Source organism: Nyctibius grandis, chromosome 16 (genome assembly GCF_013368605.1).
Source record: "Nyctibius grandis isolate bNycGra1 chromosome 16, bNycGra1.pri, whole genome shotgun sequence".
NCBI lineage: Eukaryota > Metazoa > Chordata > Aves > Nyctibiiformes > Nyctibiidae > Nyctibius > Nyctibius grandis.
Genome location: NC_090673.1, coordinates 5465963 through 5486791, shown reverse-complemented (window position 1 = coordinate 5486791; position 20829 = coordinate 5465963). Strand labels below are relative to the sequence as shown.

The 20829-nt window shown below is 62.1% G+C and overlaps 1 protein-coding gene across 1 annotated transcript; it reads left to right on the top strand.

The window, feature by feature from the left end:
• Positions 1–621: 621 nt before the first annotated feature.
• NCS1 (neuronal calcium sensor 1) lies at positions 622–18833 on the top strand. The gene is made up of 8 exons (XM_068413914.1): positions 622–724; positions 14290–14314; positions 15717–15855; positions 16167–16245; positions 16391–16479; positions 16754–16831; positions 17227–17343; positions 17851–18833. The coding sequence occupies exons 1-7, from the start codon at positions 661–663 to the stop codon at positions 17323–17325; spliced, it is 573 nt and encodes a 190-aa protein (XP_068270015.1). The 5' UTR covers positions 622–660; the 3' UTR covers positions 17326–17343; positions 17851–18833.
• Positions 18834–20829: the final 1996 nt, after the last annotated feature.

Below are 20829 nucleotides of genomic sequence, written 5' to 3'. Positions count from 1 at the left end.
ACCGAGCGCTCCCCTCTCCCCCCATCCTCCTGCTGCCCACCACGACCCCCACCGCGGGCAGGGCTTGGCAGGACCCCAGCCGAGCATCGCCCCCCCGCCCCTTCCCGACATCTTGCTCCGGCTTTTCCCCGCTGATCCCTGCGGAGCTCCTCGGTGGGTGTGCAGGGGGGCGACATCCCCGCGGCGGGGACCGCTCTGCGCTCCCCCTCCCACCCGGGTCCCCGCGGTTCGGGGCGGGGACCCCCCCCCATCTCCCCCCGCCGCCATCCCGCAGCGCGGGGCGGGGCGTGCCGCCCCCTCCGCAGCGCTCCGCGCCCCCGCAACGCGGCCGCGGCCGCTCCGCGCTCGGCGGCGGAGGGCGGGGAGGGCGCGTGTCACCAGGGACACGCACACACCCCCCCCACACACACGCCGGGCCGGCCCGCACCGCCGCGCCGCTCGCCTTTGCGGCCAAGCCCCGGCAACAAAGACACCCCCAGACCCTCCCCGCGCCCCGGCTGCGCTGCGCGGCCCCTCCGCGGGATGTAGCCCGGCCGGGAGCTGCCCCCCCCCAGGCACCGCGGCCCCCCCCCCGCCGCTCCCCGTCCCTCCATGCCCCCGCAGTGAGGCCGGGCGAGCCGGCGCTGGGCGCTCCGCGGGGCTGACGGCGCTGCCGCCGCCATGGGGAAATCCAACAGCAAGTTGAAGCCTGAAGTTGTGGAGGAGCTGACCAGGAAAACGTACTGTGAGTACCGGGGCCTGCTCGGGGGGGGCCGGGGGGCTGCCGGGGGAGGCGGATGGAGCCGTGCCGGGGGGCTGCTGGGGGCCGCGGCCGCCCCTGAGTCGCGGCCCCGGCCCCGGCCCCGGCCTCTCCTCCCCCGGCTCGTCCCCCCCGTCGTACCGACGAGCTGGGATTTCTCCGGGCATCGGCGCGGCCGGGGCCGGGGCCGCTCCCCGGGGTAGGGCGCAGGCTCGGCCGGGCTTTGTTGCAAGAATTCAGGGATTAGGCTGCGAGGATAGAAAAAAAAAAAACCGCAAGGCAGCAGAGACAAGGAGCCGGGTGGGGAGCCGGAGAAACACTCTGCTCTCTGATAAAAACAATTCTCCGTGGCCTATTTCTGAGCCTTCAGTAACTGTGGGACAAGGGCCGCATCCTGCCCACCCAGGGCCATGCACCTTCCTGCTCCTGATCCCCCTCCTGCCCCTGCTCCGAGCATCCTTCCTCCCGGGGCTGCCCGGCCCTGGGGTTTTGCTGCCAGGTGGGTGCCCCGGGGGTGGCCGGGGTGGTTGTGTCCCCCCATCGCTGCCTCCATGGAGCCAGGCAGCTTCTCCCCAAACAGCGAGCCCAGTGGGCTGCGTGGCTTTCAAAGTTCGGGTGCGTTACCTGGAGGCATTTCCTTTGTCATTATGCTCTGAAGTGGAGAGCGAAGCCTGACAGCAGAGTTCGGTATTTTTCTATGAGTATCTCAGTATCAGTTTAATAACCTGATTTTCTAAGTGAGTGGCTTTCCCGTCTGAACCTCCGCTGTAATCTTATTAACGTGGCTGGTGCGTGAGCCATCCAGTTTTAGCAAAATCAGTTGTTTTTTTTTTTTTTCTGAAGGATGCACAAAGGAAACAAAGGCTTCAGTGGTTCAAGTTGCTCTCTCCGCTCGCAGGTTGGAGATATTCCCCCTTTGCTTCACCAGAGAACCGCTAACGTGTGGCAGACCCGCGAGCTCTCCCCGCTGTCACTGCTGCAGTCCCACGGCAGCGCTTACCCAAAAAGGCAATAGATTAGGATGCAGCAAGTTCTCCCATATGGAGGAGAGGCGATACTGGTGCATTGCACAACCCCCCACGCCGGGTTGCTGTCTGCCGTGGCACAGCCGGGAGCAGGCAGGAGGAGGGCAGGTTGCAGGGGGCATGTCTGCATAGCCAAACAGTGAAGGATGGTAGGAGAGGTTGGGGCACCCCGGCTGGGCTTCCTCGAAGTGGCTCAGGGAGAAGGAATAGTGAGTACGTGGCAGTGCCAGCTGGGCACAGACCCCGGCTGGAGCTGGAGCTGAGCCCTGGCTTTTGGTGTCCTCACTGCAGCTGTGGCCCACGGCGGGCGCAGCTGCGCTCGGCCGGGTACGGTTATGGCTGTGCTGCAGTCGCCCACTCGGTTTGCAGCCACCGTGACGATCCGATCCCTGACGGAGAGGGATCTGGGAAGAGCCGGCCCCGGCACAGCCTGGTCTGCGGGTGGTCTCCTGCGTGCTGGGCTTCCTGCACCCCTGGGGTTGCTCCTCTCAGTGCGGGGAAGGTGCCGACCCCGGCGGGGCCGATGGCGGGGCTCACGGGCAGCCATGCCTCATGTCTGACCAGCAGCTGATGCCAAACTGGTGAAACCATCGTCTGCAGGCACGGGGATGTCTCTTTTGCTGGATGATGCCAGCAGAGGGTCATTGACTTTTTTAATCACTTTATTCCCAACTTTCTGCTCCTCTCTCTTGGGCACCCTCCCCTTTCCACCCCACGCCCTCCAAAAAAGACTCCCATCCTCTGATTGCTCCCTTGATGAGTTCCTGGCCTGCCTGGGGTTTTGCCTGCCTGCTCCGGGCCTCTTGCTGCCTCTTTTTCGAGGTGCACCAGAGCCGTGTGCCCACGCAGGTGAGGCAGCAGCACCCTGGCAGCCGTGCTGTGGGGCAGCACGTGGCCCTTCGCGTGGCCGGAGCCCGGTCCAGCATCCCAACGTGCCCCGGCAGTGTGCAGCCGGTGGCACGGTGCCTGTCAGGGAGAGCCGTCGCTAAAACCAGGCTCTGTTTGTTGATCTCTGCTCGTTCCACCTCTCATCTCTGAGATTAATTACTTTTGCTGAGTGTTTCTGCCCCTTTTCGGTAGCTGTCAAGGGGAGCGCGCGTTCCCTTCTCTGGCGAAGCACTTCACAGGGCCCTCCCAGGCACGTCTGAGAGCCTCTGATTTATCTTCAGACCCTGGGAGATTGGAAAGATATTAATTTCCTTGTGCGTTTTGGGGAATCCAGGCAGAGGAGATGCAGGTAGGAGTGCACTGAGTACAGTGGGAGGGCCTGATCCAGACCCCCGTGCCGTGGCTAGTGGACCAGCTCGAGCAGGGGATTGTTGTACCCACAAATCCGTGGCATAGTCAGCAATTCCTGGGGTCTGCTTGGGGAAGGTTTTACTCCACGGTACTGTGGTATTTCGGCGTCTGTCTGGCGGACCGGCGATGCTCATCCTTCAAAGAGCATCCCTGGCGCGTGGCTGCCCTTCCTGTGTGCTGGCTGCCACGGTACCGAGCGGGCGCTGGCCCTGCCTCGGGCGTGGTGCTGTTCCTGCTGCTGTCACAGCACATCTGGGCAGATGTATCCCGGAGCCCATAACTGGCAGGTAATGAGGGGACCCGCTTTTGTCCCTGTGGCAGTGTGGGCTGTGGCTGTGGTACGTGAAGGGTTTCTCCCACGATGGGATTTCCTTCTGTTGCATCGTTGTCAATTTGTGCCATTTCCAAATGAAATGAAGCAAATAACAAAAAGCCCCTTCTTGGTTCTGCAGGATCGGTGGGACGGGGACGCTTCACCCCCTCTCCCAGCCCCACGTGGCTTTTCTGCAGATTTATCACATCTGTGGGACCGCAGAGAACTCGCAACCCGTGCCATGTCCACTGGCGGCTTCTTCCATCCCCCAGCCACTGTCCCCTGTCCCCTCTGGTCTCTCCATCTCCTATTTTTGGCATTTCTCTGTCTGTGCCTTGGTAGCAGCAATCTTGGGGCAAGTGGTCAGTGGGAATGGCTGGGAGAGCAGCGTGGGACCGCTCACATGCCCGGGCAGTCACGGGCATGGTGGTTGTGCTGGGGGTGCTGCAGGGTTGCCATCAGTGACCTCTGAGGTGTGAGAATTATTTCACTGCAGGTATTCAAAGCAGGTTGTCCTGGGTCCTGCTGGTAACCGGACATGGAAGGGCAGGAGCCTGGAAACCTCGTGTCTTGGCTCCTCTCCTCATTCCACTCCTGCCTTACAGTGCCGGGGGCCAGATTTTAATGGCACTTGGACACCTAAAGGCGCAGAAGGACACCCGAGGGCTTCTTCGAAGTGCTGGCTGCCCAAGTCCTGTTGATTTGGACCCATCACCGCGTGCCTTTCAGCATCTCCGGGCACCTGAGTGCCCAGGAGTATCTGGCAGCACCAAGCTCGCCCGTCTGCCAGGCGCTGGTGGGGAGAGCCCGGCTGCGGGGTGAGGATTTAACCTTCCTCAGAGGCCGGGCTGGTGCCATACAGGAGCATGCAGGAGAAGCCAACGCTGAGTGATAATAATAATGAATAATAAATTACGTAATTCTTTGTATTTCCATAGTGCCTTTCATCCAAAAGCATTTAAAGTGCTTTATAATCATTAATTTATTAATCTTCCCAATGCCTTGTTGAGGTAGCTCAGAGATGCTGTTTTGGCCTCTGTGTGTTTTGTCCCCAGAGGTGATAACGCCCAAGAATCAAAGGAACCACCCTGGATCACGTCTGCCGGCCCCTCTTCGGCGGGGATTTAAGCCTGGGCTTAACTTGGGCCAGGTGCTTGTGTCTTAGGGCCGCGGTGGGATTTGGGATTGTGCTTAAGAGCCTTACGGGGCCACGGTCAAAGGGTTCTGCTAAGCTGGAGATTTGTGAAGGTCCTGGGGTTTCGCTGCTCCCTGCAGCCTGCATGAAGCTGTATAGAGTGCAGGTGTGCAGCGGTGGGTGAAGAACATGTGTTGTGGGTGGAAACGGCTTGACGTGGACTCCTGGTAGAGAAATGGGTAGAGAAATGCAGTGCTGAGCATCGCTGTTTGCAGCAGCGCTCCCAGGCCAGCCCAGCCACAGCACTGGCAACCCTTAAAAGCATGAAACAGACTTAAAAATTCGAGGTTGTTTCAGAAAAACTGGATATTTTTAGTCGTTTTGGGGTGGGCTGGGTTTCAGGGTTCACTTTCCCAAGCTATTTCCCAGGTCCAGAACTACTAACGCTGTGTTTTTTTTTAATGCCATATGCAACAGCCACGCAAACCAGCGCACTTGGAGCCATGTAGGTGCAGCGGCATCGCTGCCGGGACCGGGCACGGGGTTGGGATGATGGTCCCGGTGCTCTGGAGGCTGCGGTGAGGCTCCGGGGAAGGCGTGGGAGCCAAGGCAAGGATGCCAAAGCAGCACCCGCGGCGCTGGGAGGCCCCGGCTGCGGGGAGAGGAAGATGCTCTTTTCCCAAGCACCGTCTCCCACCCGCTGTGATCTATTTTGTGGATTTTCAACTCACTCTGGCATCATCATTTTCTGCTCTTTTACAATAAGCTGCAAAATTGGCTCTGCTGCTCGACAGTAATGCATTGAATTAATGGGCATTAGTTTAAGAGCAAACTACAAACATATCGATTTGTAGTTACAGGGGTACGTGGTGGCGGGTTGAATTCTGCGGGAAAGGAGAGAAAATTCTCCAGTTGTAGCAGTTTTCAGCCAGGAAAAGGGGTCGGTTCCTCCTGGGGGCAGCGGGTTGGGGCTTTGCTCCGTCGTGCCGCCCTGGTGCCGTGGGCGGCGGGCAGGACCCGAGGGATGGGCAGAGCTGAGGAGGGACCTCGGTGGCTTCTCTCTGCGGGTTTATTTTTAGCCTCTGAAATGTTTGGCCCCAGATGCTGGGTTTCTCTGCCAGGTTGGTTCGTGTTGACATCCCTCCTGTTGCTCATCCAACAGAAAGCGGGGCAAGCTGGCCGGGCGGTTATGCACTCGTTATCCCTCGGCGGCCCACGATGGGTGAAATACCTACAGCACGGAGCCCCGAAACGCGGCTCCCTGCCTGCGCCTGGCAGCTGCCTGTGCCCGCCTCTGCGGCACCAGCCCCGTGCCCCTTGGCTCCGCTCGGCCCTACAAGCGCCCGCTTTGGGGCAGAGAGCCGGTGGGCAGGATCCCACCCCGGCGTGGGACCCGCTCTCAGCGCGTCATAGGATTTGCAGGAGCCCAAAAGGGATGTTTTGGGGGGGAGGAGGAGGAGAGCACCTGCCCAAGCACCCTGGAGATGCTCTGGGGAGAGGGGAGAGAGCGGGTCTGCTGTCCCGTGCCAGCCGGGGAGCCCTGAGGGCGGGCGATGGGCAGGACGTGCCGGAGGGATGCCCAGGGGCTGCCTTGTGTTTGGGGCCTGTTTCTCCTGCAGCCGCACGTAACCCAGAGCTGCGAAGGTGGCAGCTGGGGTGCAGGTTCACTGCGAGCTCGATGGGGACCTGATGTGCTGCCTCCGGAGGGCTGTGCTGGTCTGGAGGGCATCTTCAGCCCCTTCCCCAGCGAGACCCCAACCTGCCCCCAGCAAATCTCATGTCTGGGTACCCCATGTGCCCATGGACCTGGTGCTTTGCGGGTAAACGCAAGCGAAGCAAGTTTTGGGGTATCAGAAGCAAGTTTTGGGGTGTCCCTGGGAGGTACTTGCAATGCCAGGGTGGGAAGGGGGAGACGTGACCAAGGGCCCCTTGGGCTCCCTCTGCGGCAGCGCAGAGCAGCCGTCCCTGCCGGCCACGCTCGCGCCGCTGCTGCTCCGGCATCAGAAGAATCACATTTCATTTATCTCCTGACATGTTAATGGATCTGCTTAACCACTCTGCTGACCTTTGCTGCTGCCGCTATAATTAAGATTGTGAAACAAGAAGCTCTGAAGGCATCAAAGGAAGCGGCTGCTTTGGGGAGGAGCCCGCGGATGCGCTCGCTCCGTTATCGGGGTGACATTTGTGGGGTCGCTTTGTTCTTCCCTCCCCTCCCCAGCCTCCTGGGTGGGTCTTCTAGGGAGCTGGATGGGGAAGGGAGCCGGGGTCCATGCGCTGCACCCCCACCTGCCCTGCCTGAGGACGGGGGCGGCCGGGGGGTGCTCAGCTCAGGGCATGGTGATCGCTGCTGTGGTTCCTCGGTGGCCGCTGCCGCAGGTTCCCCAGCCCGGCGGTGCCGGCACGGGGCTCACTCCCCACACCTCCTGCACGTGGTTCTCCCTTCAAGGCACGTTTTTGGTTTCTACATGGAAGGAGGGCTGCCTGGGCTTCGTCCACCCGTGTTTCTCCAGCATCTCCTGAGGGATGTCTGGACCCTGTGGACATGCCCTAGGTGTCCGTGCTACTCCCGTGGAGGAGCGGGTGTTTGGTGCCTCCAGCACCCTCCGCTTTGGCAGCCCTTGGCATGGCCCCGTCCCCATGGGCGAGACGGGGAGGGGGCAGAGGCGGCCCCGCTGCCAGCGAGGCTTTGCCCTGCAGCGTCCTCCCCTGGGCTCCAGGGTCTGATGGCCGAGTCACAGAGCCTTCCCTTCCCTGCCTGCCCTGGGTCTGGAGGGGAGTTTGCTCCTCTGCTCGGGGCAGGAACCGCTCCATGGGTTGGGGACAGTGCTTTGGAGCACCAGGCTGTGCCGAAATTGTAGCCAAGGGGAGGGTTGAGCAGGGGGGCAGGACACAGCAGCCCCCGCACGGCCAGGGCAGGGGGGCTGCTCCGTCCCTGCTCCTGGCAGCTCTGGGGATGCTCTGCCCTGCCGTGGGGCATCGCTCATCGGGATTAAATCCAGCCCGGGACAGACCTGCCGCAGCCACTGGCTCCGGCTGTGGATGCATTTCAGTCTGATTCATTCATTTCCAAACGAAGGCGCTGTCCTTTGCCCTTCCTCTGCTGCCTTTGCTGCAAAGAGCGACTGCTGCTTTTTCCCTGAACCCAATTTCCAAAGCCTAATGTAGGGCCCTTAAATATTTAATAAAGTCTAAAAAGGATTTTAACTGCATATTGGCTTTCCTGTTGGTACCAGCCCCGGGGGGAGAGGAGAACAGAGCTGCTCGTGGACCTGTTTATCCAGTCTGGGAGCAAGACAGACCACTAATGGCAACCGCTGGCGAGGAGGGTGCCAGCCGCCCCGGCAGTTCTCTCCGTGTATGGCTTCGTACCTCAGCGGTAACAAATGACACCAATAACACTGTCGGGCTTGTGCTTCGAACATCTCCCGGACCCGCCGCGATGCTGGCGATGTCTGTGTCTGATGGGGAGAGAAGCCAAACTGGGCAAGTGCACGGGGAGATGGGCGAGCTGGGGTGGGATGTCCTGCTCGGGCAGGTACACAGCTCCGGCTGAGCTGGTGCCCGCGCGGTGAGGCTGCTCCGACACCCCTTTGCGATGGGGTGGTGCAGGGACGGGTACCGGCATGGGGGTAACGCCGGCATGGGGACACCGTGGGCGATGTGGCCGGGAGCGGGGACTGGGCACCGCTGGGGTGCACGGGGCTGGGATGGGGGCAGGGTGGTTCGGTCACCTCTGGGAGCAAAAGGCAATGTCATCGGGCAGGCTCTTGCCGCGGTTGTTTCCATGGGGGGTGACCCCGGTGCTGCAGCTGGGTTTTGTTTGTCTGGTAGCCCCGGCGCTGGGGCTGAGCCCTGACGCAGGGCAGGAGGACGGTGAGCTCTGTAATGGTTAACCAGGACATCGGTTATGGAGTTAAACCCGAATCGTAATGAGACCGAGTCGTCAGGGCCAAGCAACCTGGATTTCCAAAGTGCTGATGTGTGGCGTGTCTTAAGGGTTACCGTCATCGACTGGGGACCCGGGTGAGCTCTGAGGTGTCCCAGCATGGGGTGATGGACAGTCCTGGGGAGGACTGGGGGTCCCTCTGTGCCAACGGATGGGACCTGCTTGGGTCCGTGTTTGCGGGAGCAAGGTGTGGAGTCTGCAGCGAGCGCTGAGCCCTGTGGTGGCTCGGTGGGGACCAGGGGCTAATTGTGCAGTGGGTGCTTGTCCGGGCTGTGACACTGACCCCCACGTCTGGGTCCCGGGGGTGAGGAGCGAAATCGGAGCAAGCCCCGTCACCTGCTCAGCGGGGAGGAATGGGGGAATATTAACGTCGTGATGATGCTGAAAGCGGAGTTTGTAACAAATTTATGTTCAGACGGTTCTTAAATAGGTGTTTCGCAGAGGCGAGGGGTGGAGTGTGTTGGGCACAGGTTGCAGGGAGTGCGGGGTTCACCCCGGAGCACCGCGGTGTTTGGTGCACGAGGGGCTGATCAGCTCGTGGTGAGCACCCCAGTCATTGCTGCATCAGCACCCAACGAGTTCACTCATGAGCACCCAATTAATACGCACACGAGTGCACAATTAATTTACATATGAGCGCCCGGTTGGTTCATGTGTGGGTGCCCAGTTAGCTCACTCGTGGGTGCCCGGTTAATTTGCACTGGGTCGCACGCTGGTCCGCACATGAGCACCCTGTTAGTTGATGCATGGGTGCCCAATTAATTGGTGCACGTGCCCCCAGTCAGTTCATGCCTGAGTGCCCAATTAATTTATGCATGAGCACCTGATCCATTCACACTTGAGTGCCCAATTAGTATATGCACAAGTGTGTTATCTCCTAATTACACTAATTTCCACATGAGCGCCGAATTGGTTCATGCAGCAGTGCCCAGTGAATTTACGCGCGAGCGCTCACTTAGTCCGTGCATGAGCGCCCGATAAATTCATGAGTGCCCAAAAAATTTATGCATGAGCACCCAGCTGGTTCATGCATGAGCACCCCTTTCATTCACGCCTGAGCACCCCGGGAGTTCATGCATGAGCACCCCGTGAAATCATGCATGAGCACCCAATTAGTTCATCCAGAAGCACCCAGATAATTTGTGCACGAGTGCCCAATTAGTCCACGCATGATCACCCGATTTGTTCTTGCATGAGTGCCCATCTAGCTCAGGCATGGGTGCCCCATTAATTCACGCCTGAGCACCCACTTGGCTCCCGCGGGAGTGCCTGCTCTGCACACACACGGGTGACCAATTTGCCCTTGTCCAGGTGCTGCGCTGGGCATCCGCAGCAGGTTAGGCAGCCCCAGACCCAGAGGGGAGCCCCAGCACGGGATGATGTGCCAGCTCCCCCAGACCAGGATGCGCAGGGACCTGCGGGGACCGCGGGAAGGAGCCGCAGTGAGTCCCTGGGGGAAATAAATGCCGCAGGACTGCCACCGCCGTGCCTCGGCGGGTGGTGCCTGACCAGTCACCCGTGGGTTGGCAGTGGAGCTGGAGTGCCCTGCAGCGATGGGGGCAGCTGCTTTGTGCCTGGAAATAATTAACCCTGGTTTCCCTGATAAGGCGGCGGTGCCCGTGGTGGCCCCATGGGATCAGGGCACCGTGGTAGCAGCTGGAGCAAGGGGGGATGTGCGGGGGCTCGGTGGGGATAGCCCTGTGCCATGGCTGCGTGTGCACGCTCCCACTCAGCATCCGACCCTGTCCTTGTGCAGACAGGGCAGGGGACGGCTGCGGGATGGGACGGCAGCACAAAACCCCGTGGAGCTGGAGCATCGTGTCACCTCATGCATCCCACCGTGGCCAGGGGTCCCCAAACCATTCCGAATGCGGGCACCTCTCCTGCCCTCGTCCCTGCCACCCTGTTCCATGCCACGGCCCAGCGAGCAGCGAGCTCCCCCCGGGCAGGGCAATGGATGGGATTCGCAGTCCTGGGTCCCTCCTCGCTGCCTGGCAAACACAAATTAACAGGCTTGAGCACTGATTAACCGGAGCTGTTTCTTGCTGCAGCGGCAGCTGGGTGGTGGGAAGAGAGGGGGCACGCGGAGGGCGGGTGGTGACGGAGCTGTCAGCCCTCGCCTGTGCCGCTGGGGGTGGATGGAGAGGTGGGGGGAGAGGGTTGGGGGTTTTTGGGTACCGGTAGCTGGGAGGAGGAGGCTGGGGGCTGCTTGCAGTGCAGCCCCGTCGGGCAGCCTCTGCCCCTCTGTGCTGCGTGGGACATGGCTGAAACCCTCCTCCTGGCTGGGACAGGAGTGGGGATGGACCGGCCAGCGCTGCCAAGGGGCCGCGAGGGCCTGTGGCCACGGCTTGGCCGTGCAGGGCGGCTCCTGTACTGCCCTGGGGTGACTGTACCCACTGCCTGCACCCTCTGCCTGCATCCACTGCCTACCCCTGCTGCCTGCCCCCGCTGCCTGCCCCTGCCCGCGGTGCCAGCCCTGTACTCAGCATTTCTCCGCGCTTTGCTCAGAGCAGAGGAAACAAAGGTGCTGCCAGCACGAGCTGCCGCGCGGCGTTGGACGTACAGGAGGGTGCCTGCGGCGCGTAGCCGGGGCTCCCGGCTCGGCGATGCCTCTTCCAGCGCTGCGGTTCGTACCTAGTGCTGATACCCTGCCTTTATTTAGCGCCTTTCATCCCCGAGGATCCCGGGGCACGCTGCATCCGCTAATAAGCTGCTACGTGTGCTATTTATAGCCATCCCCGTACGGCTGCGGGAGCGGGGGTCCCTGGGGAGCACGGCACGGCAGCTGAGCCCCGGCTTGGCGAGAGAGCTGGCCCTGCTCCGGTGGGATGCTGCGAGGGGGCTGCTGCGGGTCACCCCCTTGTCCTTGAGTGCTGGAGGTCAAACCTGGCTGAGGTTGATATCGCGTCAAATTGATTTGCATCGGCTCAGCGTCGCGCCGTCCTCGATGCCGGGGGAGGGAAATGCAGCAGCCGCCGCCGCACAGAGACTTTCTGGGCTCTGCACGCCGGGGAGCTGCAGAGGACGGAGCGGGGAGAGCGGAGGGGTAGCCCTGCCCCTGCGTGTGTCCCCTGTCCCCAGCCCCAGGACGGGTGGCTCAGCCTGGCTGGGAGAGTGGCATGTCCCCAAGGCTGCCATGGCCGCGGGTCCCTGCTGTGGGGCTGGGCATTAGCATCCCCAGTCGGTGCCACTCGCAGTGTTGGTGGCCAGCGAGGTCGGAGCGGCTGGGAAGTGGCAGCCACGAAGTCATGGTCTGTCTCGGGTCTGTAACTACAGGTTCGGGGAGGCAGGTACGGCTCAGTCCCGGCTTGCCCGGCCGCAGCGGCGCTGGGCTCGGGGCCGTGGTGCTTCCCTGTGCCGAGGACACTCTGGCCCGGGGAGAGGGCAGGTTTGGTGGCAGCGGAGGGGTGCACCCGGAGGTGGGTGTTTTTCCCAGGGCTGGGAGATGGGGCCGTGTTCCCAGCCCAGGGCAAACCCCGCAGCTTCCCCTCGCACCCGGGGCGGGACGAAGGGCACCGGTGCCAGCGCGCTGGAGGAGGGACAGGGCTTTATGTGGCCCCATCCCAGGGGTGCACATTAACAAATCCCACCTCGGGAGCCCTGTGCCAGTGTTTGGGCTGGCACCTGAACAGTCCCCTCCGTCGGACAAGCCTCTCCCAGGAGCATCACGCATCCCTCCTGCAGGCACGAGGGGAGCCGGCTCCATCCCTCCCCTCCTGCCCCAGCCCCAGCGTGTCGTTACCAGTGTTTCTCCTGTACTAAAAAAAGCACAGATTTCTTAATTGTTTCCTGCTGGAGTTGAAAGGCAGCTCCTGGGCCTGAAATAGCACATTGGGGGAAACACAGCCCAACGAGAGGGAGAGCAGAAGGTGATTTGCCCCGAGGGGCTGAGCCGAGCCCCAGGCTGCTGCCGTTGCCCCTTTCGCCTGCCCCGAGGGCTGCCCCAAGTCCTGCCACTCGCCCTCCTCCTCCTCCCACCTTACTGGGCACCTGTGGGCTGCAGAGCTGGTAGCCGGGGCATCCCCAGGGCATCCTTGGCGGGGGCAGTCCTGGCTGGTGTCTTGATGCCTGTGGGGAATGTGCACAGGGAAGCGGTTTCTGTTAGAGACGTCGCTCAGCATCTCTCCGTCGGAAGGATACTTCCCTGCAAGCCTCTTCTTTTGGGATGAAGACTCCTTCGGGACCGGCTCCACTGTTGTTTTTGCCGCCCCAGCTCAGCCATGGGATGCGGTGCGTCCTTCCCGGCTCCCTCCTGCCCGGAGACCTCTGTCCTTTCCCCTGTCTGCTCTCCTCCTGCCAGACAGCCCTGCCAGAACAGCCCTCCAACCCTCCCATGGCACAGCCCAGGTGCTGAGCATCCCTGTACCATGAGCATCCCTGTACCCGCGTGCCCGCTCCGTCCCTGGGTGCTGCCTCTATAGACACCCCGCGGCCGTACGGCGGGTGCTGCTGCCCTCCCGGCACGGCTGGTCCCAGCACGGCCACCACAGCCCTTTGCCAGCTCCCGGGGGAGGCACGGGGAGAGGCTGCTGGCCTCTGCCCTGTGGTGAGCCCTTGCCGGGGGGTTTGCAGGCTCTGTCCCTCCAGCGGTCCCCGAGCTGGGATGGAGGGAACCCCCTATGGATGGGGACAGCCTCGGGTGCAGCGATTCCTGCCCAGGGGGACGCGGGAGCCAGCGCCCGGCCGGCTGCGGGGTGGGGGCTGGCGTGTGCCCTCCCAGCTGCCCCCCTGCTGCCGCTGCCAGCCCTCGCCTTCTGCACTCTGCGCCTTCTGCCAGACGCGTTATAAATCTTTCTGATGGAAAATTGCTTTCTTTTTTTTTCTGCCATCCGAGGTAATTGGCGTCTGTTGGTGTGCCTTGGGTCTCTATTTTTATCAGCCGTTTGCACATTGACACATCTCCACTCCGCCTCATTATCCCAGCACGTTTCAGACCTATTGCTTTTGTATTATTATTTAGATGCACGATGCGAAGGAAATGACTAACGAGGCCGTTGTCACCCCCCAGCGACCGCCTGCTAGCACCGGGCTCCCCGCTGGCGGGCTGGCCAGGCACCACTCCTGCAGTGGGATGCACGGGGACGGGCACCAGCCCCCCGCCCCATCATCTCCCTGGCATCCCGCGTCCCCTCAGAGCCTTTCCTTTGCTGTGGACATTTGTGATCTCAGCAGCTGTCCCCAGGCTGGGGACGCTCAGGGTTGCCAACGCTCACTGTTTTCTAGCTTGTCACGGTTTTGGGGTTTCTTCGGAGCCCGGTAAAGCTTCCCGGCGCCCTGGGATGGGTTTGACGATGTTTCTCCATGTGGTTCAGAGGCAGCTGGTACCTGGGGGGATGCTGGCCCCGGGGCTGTGCCCATGGCCACATTCAGTGTGTCAGTGTCGGGGCTGGGCAGGTGCCTTCCCCGAGCCGCCTCCAGGCAGATGTTTGGCAGATGTTCCCAGGGATGTTTTGGCTCTGGGGAGGCAGGAGGGCAGGGCCGGGTCCTCCCCAGGCATCAACCAGCCCAGCCCCTGCATGGCCCATAGCATCTTTCAGCGATGGTGCTGCACTCCCCTGGCAAAACGTCTTGGTGGGCTCCCCAGTTTTGGAGCCGCTGGGACCCCAGTGCCTGCAGCCCCGGCCCCATCGACCCCCCGGGCTGGCGGAGGGCTCCCGGGCTGTGCCCCGAAGGCAGCCGCTGGCACGCGGGTAACACAGGCAGCGCGTGGAGCAGCGAGCGAGCCCTGGGGCATCCCCCCCAGGGAAATCACTTACATGAAGTGCAAAACACCAGCTGGGAAAGCGCTAAATTCCTTTTTCTTTTTCTGTTTTCTCCTGTTTTCTCTTGCAGTTACGGAGAAGGAGGTGCAGCAGTGGTGAGTGTCCGGCGCGGCGGTGAGCTGCCGGGGCGCAGGGCGGGTGGGCGAGGGGGCAGGAGGGTGCGCCTTTTTGGGGTGCAGGTGTTACCTCGTAGAGGGGAGACCAGAAAATAGAGGGGGTTTTTCCTGCACACCCCATGCACGGTGCACGGCAGGGCTTGGCTCCCGTGCGGGGTGGTGCAGGCTCACTCTCACCTCTTCCATCCCTATATGGGTGGCTGAGGGCAGTGGGGGCGTGGGGACTGTCCAGCTGGTGGCCGTGGCCCAGTGTTGTCCCAGCACATCCCTGTTTGCAGCAGGGCCTGCAGAGGCTGGCGGGGGCTGGGGCCGTGATGCCTTGCCGGCAGCAGCAGCTCTCACCCCATCCCCTCCGCCCCACCGAACGCCTAGAAAAGCCACCGCTTCCCTTTCATCTTCCCATCCCACCAGCCAAGGTTTACGTGCTTTATCTCTTTCTCTCCTCCTTCCCCCCCAGCCCCGATGAGTCATAGCTGCAGCAGCGTGAAAAAGATGTCACCGGCACTTCGCTTTCCCACCTCGCCACCCCCTTCCCCTCCTCCTCCAGCCCTCGGCCCGCTGCAGCGGGCGCCTGACAGATCTGGGCAACATGTTGCATAATGCTCACGCACCCGGTGTGGTCCCCACATGGTCCCCGTGTGGTCCCCATGTGGTCCCCATGTGGTCCCTGGGTGGTCCCTGTGCCCACAGAGCCAGCAAGCCCCTTCCCCTGCACCCTCCCGGGTGGCACTTTGCAGCATCCAGGTCCAGCCCGGAGCTGGCACCAAGGGCTTTTGGGGGTGTTTAAGCACCGAAGGGTTTTGGGACATGCCCTGGGCTGTGCCACGCCGAGGATGCAGTAACCCCGCTGTGCCCCCCAGCTCCTCTGAGCAGCTTTCACTTGGGGTCATGCAAAAAATGTCCTGTGCACCCCATGATGGCTTCAGGGCCGAGCGAGGCATCGCCTGCCCCGGTGCCGCTGCCTGCAGGTGACCCTGTGCAGAGGGCTTTTTATTTTAAAGGAGGTTTAAAAGACTCTCCTGGGTGCTCGTGGCCAGGCAGTGGGTCCTTGGCCCCTCCCAGGTCCTGGACAATGTTCAGCAGGAGCCTGGCTGTGGCTCAGTTGTCACATCTGGGCTGGAGCAGTGCGGTGGGCACCGCTCGGTGTCACCAGTGCCACTCGCTGCTTCTCCAGGCTCTCCCACTGCCGCCCTCGCTGCGGTGTCCACCGGGACCTCGTCCCACGGGGCTGGGAGGCTGCGGGCGGGTGATGGGAGAGGCACAGGGAGCACCCGGGGACCTTCCCGGCACCAGGGAGAGCCCCGTCCTGGCTCCCCAGAGCTTGGGGAGCTGCATTCGATGGGGACACCCGCCTGGTGCCCATCCCTGCCCTCCTCCGCAGGTACAAGGGCTTTATCAAGGACTGCCCCAGCGGGCAGCTCGATGCCGCCGGCTTCCAGAAGATCTATAAGCAGTTCTTCCCCTTCGGCGACCCAACCAAATTCGCCACCTTTGTTTTCAATGTCTTCGATGAGAACAAAGTAAGTCTGCGAGTCCGGGGGGGTCGGGGCTGGGTGATGGTGGGACGGGTTTAGTGGCGCAGCTGCGCGGTGCCGGAGGAGCAAAATCTCCCAGCGCTTCCTGGGGCGTGAAATTAAAGCGGCGCAGCTGGAGCGGGCGAGCCCCCGCGCTGGTTTTAGTCCTTGAGAGTCACGTAGGAAAAGGCGATGAAGTGGGAAGCGAGAGAGGAGGAAGGCGACGCTTCGGTGCCGCTGGCAAAAGCCCAGGGCAGGGAGGACTTTGCGGGGCGGGGGTGGCAGCGGGACCCTCACCCCCTCCTTCCCTCCCCCAGGACGGGAGGATCGAGTTTTCAGAGTTCATCCAGGCGCTGTCGGTCACCTCCCGGGGGACGCTGGACGAGAAGCTGAGGTGTAAGTGCTCCTGCATGGTGGGCTCAGCCCCACAGCCCCCGGCACGGGGCGAGGGGCTGGGGGGTGGCACGGGGGCGGCGCTGGGGTGCGTGTCCGGTGCGAGGGGCCGCGGTCCCCAGCACCTCAGTGTTGCTCTGGTGTGCAGGGGCGTTTAAGCTGTACGACTTGGACAACGACGGGTACATCACGAGGAACGAGATGCTGGACATTGTGGACGCAATTTATCAGATGGTGGTAAGCGGTGGGGGGGGACACGGGGCATGGAGCCCCTCGGGGTCCCCACTGGGCTGGAGCCTGGCTCTTCAGGCAGGGGGGCTGTGTGGAGGATGCTGAAACACCCCCAATTCCCTCCCTGAGAAGGGGAGGCTGTGGCAGGCACAAATGCCAGCCCTCTGCACCCTGTCCTGACGCGGGGAGGGGCAGGGCTGAGCCGTGTGTCCTCGCCTGGGGTCACCGTCCAGGCAGGAGACAGACGGGTGTGTGACCGGGTCCCATCCTGCCACCGCAGGGAAACACAGTGGAGCTTCCTGAGGAGGAGAACACGCCGGAGAAGAGGGTGGATCGGATTTTCGCCATGATGGACAAGGTGAGGATGGAGTGTTTTTTTCCCTGGGGCGAAGGGATTTAGGAGGCAGCGGTGGGCCCCCTTGCCCCGTCTTGGCTCTTGCAGGTGCCTTCTTCCCCCACAAATACAAGGTCTCAGCTGCTGCTGGGCTCCCTGCAGACCCCCACATCCTTCCACGGTCCCCATATCCATTTCAGGGTCCCCGAGGTGCCGTGGCACCCCCCATGGCATTCCTCTCCAGCTGCAGGCATGGGTGGCTTGATGGTGAAACTGAGGCTGCGGTGGTGGGGGGGACCCAGATGGCCATGTGGGATGGTGTGGGTGCTGCTGGGGCCCTGGGGTGCTGCTGGGGCCGCGGGGTGCTCGGTGTCTCCCTCGCCGGGGCGAAGCGGAGCCGTGACAGGAGTGTTTTGCAGAACGCGGACGGGAAGCTGACGCTGCAGGAGTTCCAGGAGGGCTCCAAGGCCGACCCCTCCATCGTGCAGGCGCTCTCCCTCTACGACGGGCTCGTATAGTCCCGGGGCCGAGCGGCGGTGAGTGCGGCGCAGGGCGGGGGCCGGGGGTGCCCCACCTCCCACCCATCTGGTGCCATTCCCACCTTCCCCAGGGGCGGGCGGCTGGTTCTTCTCTGCTGAAGCACCAAAGCACGGGCATCCCCCCCAAATCGAGCTGGGGGGGGATGTTACCCCCATACCGAGGGGTTCCTCCCAGTGCCCCCCGTGCCACAGAGCACCCCAGGACCGCAGCCCACGAGGGTGCAGGGCAGGCTGCCCAGCTGGCAGGCGTTTGCTTGCGGCACAGATGTGGCTGCAGAGGAGGCAGGGGGGCAGCTGGCGTGCTGGGGGCATGGGGACGCTCTGCAGAGATATTATATTAGATGTTTTATTTGTATTCTATCTGGAGCTGGCAGGGTTTGGCATGGTGGTCTCAGGGCTGCTGGGGTTCACAGCATCCCGGGGCCGCTGGGCTGAGCACCCCGTGGTCCTCACGGACATCTCTGCATGGCCCCTGATTTTCCTTCTCCCCACCCTCTCCCGCAGATGCCTGGGGGAAGATGCTCTCCGTGCCATCCGACCGCCGCCGCGCGAAGCTTGCCTGTCCCTCTCGGCCTTCCTTTCTGTTCCGCGAGCAAAGGATGCCCTCGAAGCGCGAGCTCACTCCCCCTCTCTGCACTCCGAACCAGCCGCTGCCATTTGCCAACTTCTGCTTTTTCCAAAAAAAAAATGAATAACCCTGCGACAGACCCCGGTCTGAGCGGCAGCGAACGCCCAGGACTCCAAGGCCGGGGGAGCAGGTCGAGCATCGCCGAAGGCAGAACGCCCACCCCGGCCTCCTCCTCGCCCTCTTTGCTCCCCTTTCCTACGTTTTCGGATGGGACTGCGGATGCGCCGGCGTGGCCCTCGCCTGGGAACCGCCCGGCTGGAGACGGAGCCCAAAGGTACCGGGGGGCTGCGCACCCCGGGGTGCTGCCTGCGCGGGGCGGCCGGGGAGCACAGTCCTGGCATCACCTGCGATGCCGCTGGCAGCCCGGCTCACGAGGGATATACATTATTATATTATTATTTTATTTTTTTTCCGTGAGACAGTATTGTGCTTTTTATTTTTTTTTTCCTTTGGTGGAAAAAAGTGCAGCTTTTTTTTATATGCCTGTCTCGACGATCGATATCCTTATTTATTTGTTGTAAATGTTGCTGCCGTGTTTAGTCTCTCGTGTGTGTGTCCCACCACCTAGGCGATGGTACGTCAGGTTTACATGCTCCTACACTATTGCGGGGCACCGGGAGCCTGCAATAACAATGAAGCCAAAAATCTGCCTTCCCCTCCTCTCCTCCCACCCCCCGTATCCCGAGCTCTGTGGGCTGGCTGCTGTTTTAAGGGGATGCTGTAGCTTCTGTTCCTCTTCCCATATCCCCGTTTCCTGCATTGTGCTGTTCACCCTTCCCAGGGCTCACCCCGGCTCCCAGCAGCCCGAGCCCGCTCCATCCCTCAGCCAGGCAGGGCGAGGACACCGCCAGGCACCACAACATCCTCATTTCCTTTATTTTTTTGAATTTTCTCACTGCATGAAAAAGTATTAATGGAGCTGAGAGCTGGGTTTTGCTTTCAAGCGGATCCCTTTACCGTTTTATTTTTTTGCAAATGGTGGGAAGGTCTGTTGGCAGCCCAGGGAGGCGGCTGTGGATTAGCCTGTGTGCTGGTGAGACTGGGGGAGCAGAGGGGATGCCCGTGGGGACAGCTCGCTCCGTCCCCCCCATCCCGGCTGGGGGACGTGGCAGCTCCTGCCTCGGGGGTGCCAGGCTGGGAGACGCGCAGCTCGAGGTGTCTCCTTACCCCCGTGCTCCTCGTTTAGGATGGGGGAGGTTTTGCTGTAAACCAAAGGCGCAGCCCCAAAGCCTTGGGGAGGCGGAGGGCTGGGAAAACGCGCCTGGAGGCACTCGAGTGTGGGGCTTGGCAACAGCCCCCCGGCCACGAGCGGTGCCCGCGTGGCCCCTCCATCGCCCGCAGCCACTGCGGGATGTGCCCGAGCCAGGACACGCGCCGTGGGACACACCACGTGGCATCTCCGCTGGAGGACGAGCGTTACGTGGGGCTGCCACAGCTCCCTTCCCATCCGCCTCGGCCCCTGCCCGGGGGAAGGAGGGGTCTGCACCTCCTCGGGAGCCAAGTGCAAGATGCCCGGGGGACCCCTAATGCCACCCGGGGTGCAAACCCCTCCTGCTCGGGCACGCTTTGTTCCTGGCCCAGTAACACCGATGCTGCTCTCCCACCGCCCCGAGGGCTCACCCCTCCATCCCCACTGCGGCTGACGTGGCATCACCCTCCCGCCCCGCTCAACACCGGGATGCCTGCAGGTCCTATGGCCGATCCCAGCCGGTCCCCACAGCCCTCGGCCATGGGGACCATCCCCAGGGCAGCGGGAGGTGACGTCTGGACGTCAAGGATGTTCTCACAGGTGTCCCACGATGCAGGAGACAAGATGGTGCCCCGGCGGGGTCTGGATCCTCCCCGCGTGGCAGGGACAGACTCTGGCCAAGTGATGCTGGTCCTTTGCCGTGCAGCCTGGCTCCCCCAGTTTCAGAGCCGTGTGCTGGTGGCACTTTCTGATGCCCGTAAAAAAACGCCCTTCCCCATCCCCAAGGAGACAGACCTCACGTCCACGTGCAATATTTCTGCCTCTTCTGTGGTTCCTGCCCCCGAGGGTGCCCGTGGTTCATCGCTGAGGGCTCCTGGAGGGTGTCACCTCGCTCCTTCTCCTGGAGACTCCTTCTCCTTGATGCTTTGTGGCCAAAACGCAACTCTTGGGCAGATCTTTGCAGTGCCTCCAACTTCTGCCAGACCGATCCCTTCCCGGTGCCAATCGATGTTCCCATTGAATGTGACGCTGCTGTAATCACCTCCACTGATAAATGACGGACCGCACGGCGTTTGACAAGATTCCCAAACCTCATTTGCTCTGACGCTTTCCCCTGAAAGGATTTGAATTTTCAGAGGACCTGCCACGCTTCCAGCTCCAGCAGCGCTCGCTGACGTCTCACCGGGAGGCAGCTCTGCAAGGGCAGCGGGGCGTGTGGCCCCGTCACGGGTGGGGTGAGGGGCTGCCATCAGCTTGGGAGAGCTTCACACCCCAGAGATACCAAAATTCGGTGTCCACCAGGCCAGAGCTGCCATTGCTGCCAGCAGCCTCCTGCTGCTGCTGCTGCTGGTGGGCTCGGGGCTGGAGCCTGCTGCCTCATCCTCCCTCACCCCTTCTTAAATATTTGCACATTAGAGAAAAGAAAAAGGAGCAAAAAGGAAAAAATATTTTCCTCTGTTCAGCAGTTTGTGCCAGCTGACGGGGACCCTCTTGGCTTGGTGGCGACGGGCAGAGGCCCCTCCTGCGGGGCCAGGCTGGCTCTTGGCCTGGGTCCCAGCGTGGGTTCTGTCCTGCCCCACTCTTGGCATACTGAGCATCCCCAAGGAAATCATTTTGGCCCCAGTATTCCCCCATCTGCAGGTCCCAAGACCCTGGCTTGGATGCT